Consider the following 10,000-nt stretch of genomic DNA (forward strand, 5'->3'; position numbering starts at 1 on the left):
GGAAAAAAAAAAGGAAGAAAATGAAAGAAAACGGAGTGTGAGGAATGTTTTCGATGGCATACTGTCCTTAGGCATGATAGCGACAGGCTCGGGGGAGACGAGGAGGAGGAGGAGGAGGAGGAGGAGGAGGAGGAGGAGGAGGAGGAGGAGGAGGAGGAAGAGTGGAGAGGGTGAATACTGGATCTCTCTTTCTCTTTTTCTCCCTCTCTCCGGTAAGGTCGAGAAACCTGCTGTAATGCAAGGGAATATAATACGTGGCTGCTGAAGGAGGGTACCTATGTTGGTTCTGAGGGAAGGGAGGAGGAAGGGAGAAGGAGCAGCTCTTGGCGGTGATGCTGTCGTGGCCCCTATCACTTGCCAGCCCGGAGGAAAAGTTTGACGGCTTCTAGAGGTCACAGGGAGGCGGGGAGGGAAGATACGAGGGAGGGAGGAATGTATGAGGGAGAGAGAGAGAGAGAGAGAAGAAGGGTTAGGTTAGAGAGGAGAGAGAGCCAGGTATAGATGAAAGAATTGGAATAAGAAAGGAACTTAAGGAGTAAGCGAGAGTAAGAGAGAAGAATGAAGAGAAAAAGTGAATGTCTTTTTTTTCGAGAGAAGAAGGGTTAGGTTAGAGAAGAAAGAGAGAGCCAGGTATAGAAGAAAGAATAGGAATAAGAAAGGAACTTAAGGAGTAAAGAGGAGTAAAAAGAAAAATGAAGAAAAAAGTTAATATTTTGATAAAGGAAGATAGAGAGAGTTAAACATTTCACTTTCCTAGGAAGAATAGATAAAAAAAAGGTGAAGAGGAAAAGACAATAAAAGAAATTAAGCAAAATAGAAAACTTTGTTGAGTAAAGAAAAATGAAGACGAATAAGACGGAGAAGGGAAAGGAGCGATGAAGGGAGGAAGGGCGGGCGAGGGAGATGGAGAGGAGTAAGGAAAAGTAGATGGAATTTATGAAAGAAGAAAAAGTAATAAAAACATGATTAGTGACATAATGAGAAAAGAACAGGAAGTAGAGGGTGAGAAGAGTAAATAATTAATGACTCTCTCTCTCTCTCTCTCTCTCTCTCTCTCTCTCTCTCTCTCTCTCTCTCTCTCTCTCTCTCTCTCTCTCTCTCTCTCTCTCTCTTTCAACTCCCGATTCTTCGAAAACAACAGACGTAGTAATGTAAATGAAGTTCTTGATTAGACAGTAAAAATAAAAAAGGAAAGAAAACGAGAGGAGAAAAAAAAAAAAAAAAAATCGCGCTTCGCCCTAAAAGGAGTCAAGCAGCGAAGAGGAAAGTTTATCGGAAGAAAAGGAGAGTTGGTTGAGTCAATATTTGCCCCTTGGCGCCACTGACACACACACACACACACACACACACACACACACACACACACACACACACGGTTGACAGTTTGTGTGTTCGTATGTTAGGTTCTGAGGTCAGGTTCCTATCTTATGTTATGTTACGTTATGTTAGGGTAGGTAGGGTTAGTTTAGGTTAAGTTCTTGTGTTATCGTTATTAATTTACGTATTTTTTTTCCTTATAATTTGTTATTTTTTTGTTTATTTTTTTTGTTATTTATGTCATTTCTCGTTATGTTTATATTTTTATGTTATTTTGTTATGCCTAATCTTTCATCATTATCTTCGTTATCACATTTTCTCCCCCTCCTCCTCCTCCTCCTCCTCCTTCTTCATCTGTTCTTCGTGTCAAGTTAGTCAATCAGTATTAATTATGTGGTGCTACTGTCAAATCACCCTTCTCTTATGTGTTCACTTCCTGCTAAGTCACATGTTCCTGAAATGTCTGGGTAGTCATTTTGCTGTCACCGGGACCGCCACGTGTAGACCTGATGGCTTCCTGCAACTTTCCTTATGTTTTTATGTTCTTTTGTCAGGTGATGTAGTGATTAAATGTTAACCTGTTCTAGTGTGGTGCTGGCTGTGCTTAATAGTGTTTTAACTTTGCCTTGTGTTGAGCTTGTCCTACTGAATTTCTATGCTAAGTTGTTGTTCTGAGCGCCACACTAAACTGTCATGCTTAAATTATCATACTGAACTGTTATACTGATCCTGTCATTCTGCCACACTGAGCTTCATACTAATCCTGTCATGCTGATCTTGTTATACCAGATAAAAATAAAGATAATAACCATAACACACACACCTCAAACACAACACAACAGAACACAACCTTCCTTTCATACTGATTTAGGCGACCTGTAACACCCACCCACCCACCCACCCACCCACACACACACACACACACACACACACACACACACACGATCAAAACCTCACCGTAAATATTTGCGACAAGAGCGGAACACGACGAGGCGAGAGGGAACAGAGGAACAAGTAACTCAGGCACGCTCCGTTCTCGCTCTTTTGAGAACCACCAGATAAACAGACGGTGGGGAGGAGAGAGGGAGTGAGGGAGAGGTGAGGGAGTAGCGATAAGAAGGAGGAGGAGGAGAAGGAGGAGAACGATTTACATGTTCTTAGTGTGAGGGAAGTGAGGCAGGGAGAGGGAGGATAAGGGAGAGGGAGGAAAGAGAGGGAGGAATGGGAGGGAACGCACTGATTTGGATACGTCATAAAACACTGGTCCGCCGAGCACCTGATTGTGGTCAGTCGGATTTATGGTGACAGTCTTATCGAGAGAGAGAGAGAGAGAGAGAGAGAGAGAGAGAGAGAGAGAGAGAGAGAGAGAGAGAGAGAGAGAGAGAGAGAGAGAGAGAGAGAGAGAGATGGGGGTGATGAGGGCGAGGGAGGATGTAGGTGGGGATTGTATGGAAATGATTCTTAGAAATACGTTGATGTTGTTGTTGTTGTTGTTGTTGTTGTTGTTGTTGGTGGTGGTGGTGGTGGTGGTGATGGTGGTGGTGGTTGTGGTGGTGGTGGTGGTGGTGATGGTGGTGGTGATATTATTATTATTATTATTTTTATTATTATTATTATTATTATTATTATTATTATTATTATTATTATTATTATTATTATTATTATTAGTTGTAGTAGTAGTAGTAGTAGTAGGAGTGCCATCATCATTATATTTGCCCTTACTATTGTTACTTATTACTAATATGAAAACATTACCGTCAATCTCACATAATTTCCCCTTTTGTTTTCAGAGATCATTCAAGACACAGACAGGCAGACACTATACGCAACACTGCCTGACCTGTGGGACTACAACATATACAGTAAGTGTTGTTCACTGTACTGTTTCTAAGGCTCCTGTTACTCCCTCCTTCCCTTTGTCACTGCCGCGTGTAGGCCTGATGGCTTCTTGCAACTTTCCTTTTTTTATGTTATGTTCTTACTCCACTACATAAACAACACAATACTATACGAAAAAGCATTTGTATCCTTCTCCAGCAGACATATCTAGACATTCATTACATCTTTATTCTCTTTACTGCATTTAGTTTTGTCTTAATAGTGTAGACAGTACAGATATGCAGCCGTGGTTATGATTACAATAGCTTAGTAAGGATTTAAAGGCCTGTTGCAGTTAAAACAAAAATAACGTGATTTCTGTATTGATCTGATAAATATTAGTTGTATGAAATGTGACATTATACTGAGGAAAATCTTAAGAGTACAAGTGTGATTATGACATAAAAGAACCAAGTGAAGATTTATGTTGCGGTTTGAAAATTCACTTCTATTCACTTGTACTGTTAGCATTGTTATTGTTCTGGCTTGATAAATACTCGTAAGAAATTTAGACACACAATAAAGACTGATTCACTGATATAAGAGCGCCAACAGTAAGGTTATACGGTGAATGACAATAAGCAGGGATGTGACGGAAGGGAGTAAGGGGAGGTGAAGGGGTCTGGTGGCTGCAGGAAGGACAGAAGACGCTAGGTGCTAACGGAAGGGAGGTAGCAGGAGCAGGTAAGGTAGGGATTAGTAATATACAGCTTGATGAAGTTAATGAGAGAGAGAGAGAGAGAGAGAGAGAGAGAGAGAGAGAGAGAGAGAGAGAGAGAGAGAGAGAGAGAGAGAGAGAGAGAGAGAGAGAGAGAGAGAGAGAGAGAGAGAGAGAGAGAGCTGCATTGCAAAAAATCGACAAGGAGAGTTTAAATTAGGAAAAAAAAAAAAAAAACAGGAGTAAAAAAATCAAGAGACGAAGAGTAAATCCGATCAGTGAAGTGATAAGAAATAAAAGAAGATGGAGAGGAAGAGATGAGATAAAAAGAAATATTAAATAAAAACCAAGCGCAAATATCTCCGTCCGTGGAATACAAAAAAGAACAAACAGACAAAGAAAGCCAAAGAAAAATAAATAAATTCTAGTCTTTAATCCTTTGTCGTAAGAAGCTTCTTCAAGACTTCCCTTCCCTTCCCTTCCCTTCCCTTCCCTTCCCTTCCCTTCCCTTCCCTTCCCGTCCCATCCCTTCCCTTCCCTTCCCTTCTCTTCCCTTCCCTCCCTTCCCTTTACCTTTCTTTCCTTTTTTTCCCTTTCCTCCTCTTCCCTACCCTTCCTTGTCCTTTCCTTTCCTTCCTTCCCTTCTCTTCCCTTCCCTTCCTTATCTTTTCCTTCCCTCCCCTTCCCTTCCCTTCTCCTTTTTTTCCCTTCCTTTTCCTTTCCTTCCTTTCCCTTCTCTTTCCTTCCCTTCCCTTCCAAACCCTTAATTTTCCTTCCTTTCCTTTCTCTTCCCTTCCAAACTCTTCCCTTCCTTTCACTTCCAAATCCTTTCCTTCCCTTCTACACTCTTCCCTTCCCTTCCCTTCCCTTCCCTTTCCTTTCCTTTCCTTTCCCTCCATTCCCTTCTCTTCCTTTCTTTTTCCCTTTCCTTTAAAACCCTTCCATTCATTCCCTTCTAAATACTTCCATCCCCTTCTCTCTCTTCTCTACTCCTTCCCTTCCCTTCCCTTCCCTTCCCTTTCCTTCCCTTTCCTTCCCTTCTCTTCTCTTCTCTTCCCTTCCCTTCCTTTCCCATCCAAACTAACAACATATGGGTCCCCACAAGTCCTCCTCGTCCTCCTCCTCCTTCCTTCGTCAACCCTCTTGCCTCACCGTAAAAACAGGGCGAGCGAGGAGTGTTAGATCCCTTTAAATGGGTTCCTGGCAAGCTTAGACAAAAGAGCATCGGCCGACAGGATTATGTGTCAGGGTTTGCATACTGATAGTGTCATCACCCCCGTGGCGGAGGGTGTTGGCGCGAGGTGATATATGAGAGAGAGAGAGAGAGAGAGAGAGAGAGAGAGAGAGAGAGAGAGAGAGAGAGAGAGAGTGAGAGAGAGTGAGAGAGGAGTATGATAAATGAGGAAAAGAGAAAGGAAGAGGAAAAAAGAAAGGTAATGCCGAGATGGACGTGATAAAAGAGGAGTGAGGGAAGACGAGGCGACGTGTGTGTGTGTGTGTGTGTGTGTGTGTGTGTGTGTGTGTGTGTGTGTGTGTGTGTGTGTGTGTGTGTGTGTGTGTGTGTGTGTGTGTGTTGCTAGGAGGCGAAGGGAGGGAAGAAAAAAGGAAAAGGAGGAAATGGGAGAATAAGATGAAAGAAAATGAATAAAAATATGATAATAAAAACGAAGATTCGAGAAAAGAAAGAAAATGGTAGATAAAGATAATAAGAATAAGAATAAATTATTCAGGTAATACATCAGAAAAACAACAACAATTAAAGCTTCATCAACAACCACAACAAATAATCCACAGAAATAAAGGAAACAAAACAAATGAAACAACAAACAAAAGAACCAAATAAGAAATCAATCAACAAAGGCGAAGAAGCAACACAATAAAATAGAAAAAAAGAAGAAGAACAGAAAGAGAAGAGGGAGAAGAAGAGGCAACAAGGGAGTACCAAGAGGGCAAGAAGTTAGTCCTGACCTTCCTCTCCCTCTCCCTCTCCCTCTCCCTCTCCCTCTCTCTCTCTCTCTCTCTCTCTCTCTCTCTCTCTCTCTCTCTCTCTCTCTCTCTCTCTCTCTCTCTCTCTCTCTCTCTCTCTCTCTCTCTCTCTCTCTCTCTCTCTCTCTCTCTCTCTCTCTCTCTCTCTCTCTCTTCCCCGTACATAGGCCAGCTGTGAATCCGTAACAGAGCCTCTTTATGGGAGTGTGGCTCGTGCGTTATTCTCTTCTTTTTCATTTGTCCTCCTTTGCTTTTCCTTTTACTACTCCTAACCTCGTATTTCTCCTCGGCCATCCCCTTCGCCTCCTCCTACCCTTACTCCTCCTCCTCCTCCTTCTCCTCCTCCTCCTCCTCCTCCTCCTCCTCCTCCTCCTCCTCCTCCTCCTCCTCCTCCTCCTACGCCTCTCCCTTGCTCAAGAAACATTATAGGTCATTAAGGCCACTTGGTCACACATGGCGGGACCTCGAAAAAAGGCTGTTTAATGACCTTTGTATTTTTTCCCCCGCGGTAAGGCTGGCAGCTGGGCAAAGGCGCCTTGATAACTTGTGGGCTGAGGGAAAAGAGGGGAACAGGCTGACGGACTGGCTTTGAAGAAGTGGTAGAAGGGGGAGGAAAGATGGAGGAGGAAGAGGAGTATGAGGAGAAGGAAGAGAAGAGAAAGAGCTAGTTGGTATTTTTAAAAAGGTTATTATTTGTAAACAAGCAAGTACTGAGTAAGACATGGACACAGAGAGAGAGGGAGAGGGAAGGGGGAACTCTCACAAACAGACCAAACCAAGCAGGTCGACGGAGGCATAACATAAGAGGCAATAATTTAACCCTTTCTGACAATGGGACTGAACAGATTAAACGATGCTTTTTTCTCGCTCTCTTCTCCCTCTCAAGCTTTTTTTGTGATATTATTTCTGCTCCAGCGGCCACGACGACCTCCAGATGCTAAACAGGCGTGAAAGTTAGAGAGAGAGAGAGAGAGAGAGAGAGAGAGAGAGAGAGAGAGAGAGAGAGAGAGAGAGAGAGAGAGAGAGAGAGAGAGAGAGAGAGAGAGAGTTTGTTTCTATCTAGTATTTCTCGTCTAGATTTCGTATTGTATTCTTCCTGTTTTATCTCCGCCACCTCCTCCATCCATTCTTCATTCCCAGTTACTGTATCCACCAGTAACATCCACGCTTATATCTTGTATTACTCGTTTAAACTTTGTACTTAATCCTTCCTATTTTATTATCTCTACCTCCTTCATTCCCTCTCTTCAGTTGCGCAGTGTGAGGACTCTTACTAAAGCCACCAGGACTGCCTATAGTTACGCCCCTTCTGTTGTTTTTGGTTTCTTTTTTCTCCCTCTCTCTATAGTAACGCTCCGGTTCACTCGTCACTCGTAGACTCACGCCAGACTGACATTTCGCTGCGTGATGTATGTATAGTTTTAATCTACTATGGACAGGAGAGAATGGTGCTGTAGGTGTGGGCTTGGTGGTTATGGTGGTGGTGGTAGTAGTAGTAGTAGTAGTAGTAGTAGTAGTAGTAGTAGTAGTAGTAGTAGTAGTAGCAGTAACAGTAGTAGTAGTAGTAGTGGTAGTAGTTGTTGTTGTTGTTGTTGTTGTTGTTGTTGTTGTAATAGCTATTCTCATTTGATGTGTTCTTGAGTAATTAATCCGCTTTTATCAGTGTATTTGTCTGCATCTGTTCATTACTCGCTTTTACTTTCTCTCTCTCTCTCTCTCTCTCTCTCTCTCTCTCTCTCTCTCTCTCTCTCTCTCTCTCTCTCTCTCTCTCTCTCTCTCTCTCTCTCTCTCTCTCTCTCTCTCTCTCTCTCTCTCTCTCTCTCTCTCTCTCATTCTCATTCTCCCTCCCTCCTTCCCTCACTCCCTTCCTCCATCCCCCACTCCCTTCATCCCCCACTCTCCCTTTCCCTCTCTCTCCCAGCATACACCTGTGGCCTCACCCTCCCTTCCCTCTCCCTGGCTCCCTCAGAACACACTCCATCACTGGGAGTCGCCGCTCGCCATGGGATGTGGACTGATTACTCAATATAATTTTTGTTCCGCCCTCTTGCCTCCGTCGGCTGCCTCAGCATTCCACCTCTGCCTGCGCTGTGGTTGGTGGTGGTGGTGGTGGTGGTGGTGGTGTGTGTATTGGGGTTTTTGTTATAGTGGTTGTGAGTTGAGTGTGTGAGCGTGGTAGGTAGATAGTAGTAGTAGTAGTAGTAGTAGTAGTAGTAGTAGTAGTGGTAGTAGTAGTAGTAGTAGTAGTAGTAGTAGTAGTAGTGGTAGAGGTAGTAGTAGTATAGTAGAAGTAGTAGTAGTGGTGATGGCGGTGGTGGTGTTACCGCAAAACAAACACCTATGTGAAAAACCTTTAAATAGTTGTACTTAAATGATAATGGTGATAATAATGTGGTGATAATGATAATGATAATGATGACTACTATGATAAATTAACAGGAACATTGATCGTATTGTATCACTTTTTTTAATGGCGGTCGTGGCTGGCGGTGGTGGCAATGATAACAGTAGCGATGATGGCAGTGGAAGTGGTGTTGATAGCGACAGTGACAGTGGCGGTGATAGTGGTGGTAGTGGTGGCGGTGGTGATTGTACAGGAGAAAGCAAAGCATAATATCCATACGAAAAAAATACTTATTAAGAAGATTTAAGCGATTTCACCTTTTGCTTCATTATCCTGGAAAGATGAGGAGGAGGAGGAGGAGGAGGAGGAGGAGGAGGAGGAGGAGGAGGAGGAGGAGGAGGAGGAGGAGGAGGAGGAGGATTATATTGAAGGAGGAGGACGAGGAGAAACAGTAGGAGGAGGAGGAGGAGGAGGAGGAGGAGGAGGAGGAAGACTCACAAACAAGAATGAGAGGGATTAGAGGGAGGAAGAACAAGAAGATGAGACGAGAGAAGGAAGGGAAGGAGAGAACCAGCATAATAGTACTTATCCTCCCCTTCCTTTTTTATTCCGTTCTTTATTTTACTGCCTTTTGCTTTCCTCCATCTTCTCTCCTCCTCCTCCTCCTCAATTGTTCTTCCTTATCTCTCTCTCTCTCTCTCTCTCTCTCTCTCTCTCTCTCTCTCTCTCTCTCTCTCTCTCTCTCTCTCTCTCTCTCTCTCTCTCTCTCTCTCTCTCATCCGTGCGTTCCTCCATTGGTTTCTGCTTCTCTTGCATTCATTACCCTTTGCTTCTCTCTCTTCTCTCTTACACTTTCTCTTCTTCATCTCTTCTTCCCTTCTTCTTCCTTCCCAATTATAAGATACTTCTTCCTTCACTAATGTCATTGAACTCAGTAATCTCTGTTTTGCCTCTGGTCACATCCTTCCTCCTCCTCCTCCTCCTCCTCCTCCTCCTCCTCCTCCTCCTCCTCCTCCTCCTCCTCCTCCTCCTCCTCCTCCTCTTCTTTGTCGTCGTCGTTGTCGTCCTCTTACTCTTCCTCCACGTCCTTCTCCTGGTCCTTCTTGTCTACCTCGTCTCTCTCTCTCTCTTTGTCTCTCTCTCTCTCTCTCTCTCTCTCTCTCTCTCTCTCTCTCTCTCTCTCTCTCTCTCTCTCTCTCTCTCTCTCTCTCTCTCTCTCTCTCTCTCTCTCTCTCTCTCTCTCTCTCTCTCTCTCTCTCTCTCTCTCTCTTGCACTGAGAGGCAATACAAAGAAGGGAGAAAACAAGGGCGGGAGTTACACGAAGGGAGAAAACAAGAGAGGTTTACAAAGGGAGAGAGACGGAGGCAGAGACAGAGAGACAGAGAGAGGACAAGGAAGGGAGATGATATGTGAGGAAGACAGGAGAGAAGACAGCAAGAGTAAGAGGTTCAAGGGAGTATATAATAAAGAGAGGGAAAGGACGAGGAAGGAAAGAGAGAGGGATGGAAAAGAAGGAGGACAAGGAAGGAAGGAGAGAGAGGGAGGGACGAGAAGGGAAAAAACAAGGAAGCAAAGAGAGAGGAAGAGAGAGGACAAGAAGGGAGAAAAGAAAGGAAGGAGAAGGAAGGAAAATAATGGAGAAAAGAAAGGAATGAGAGGGAGGAGAAGAATGGAGACAAGAAGGTAGGAGAGAGAGAGAGAGAGAGAGAGAGAGAGAGAGAGAGAGAGGGTTAGGGAGGAAGGTAAAAGGAGTAAGACAAAGAAAGAAAGAGACGAGGAAGAGAAGAAAATAGGGAAGGACAAGGAGGAGGGACAA

General features: G+C 43.9%; 1 protein-coding gene across 2 annotated transcripts in view; it reads left to right on the forward strand.

Moving 5' to 3' along the window:
- The window catches only part of LOC135104317 (uncharacterized), a 122,640-nt gene that overhangs the window by 79,454 nt on the left and 33,186 nt on the right, over positions 1-10,000 (forward strand). For both annotated transcript variants that reach the window (XM_064011577.1, XM_064011576.1), the window contains exon 4: positions 3,108-3,179. In XM_064011577.1, coding sequence (XP_063867647.1) covers positions 3,108-3,179 — 72 coding nt within the window. The remainder of the gene's footprint in view (positions 1-3,107; positions 3,180-10,000) is intronic.

This window comes from Scylla paramamosain, chromosome 10 (genome assembly GCF_035594125.1).
Source record: "Scylla paramamosain isolate STU-SP2022 chromosome 10, ASM3559412v1, whole genome shotgun sequence".
NCBI lineage: Eukaryota > Metazoa > Arthropoda > Malacostraca > Decapoda > Portunidae > Scylla > Scylla paramamosain.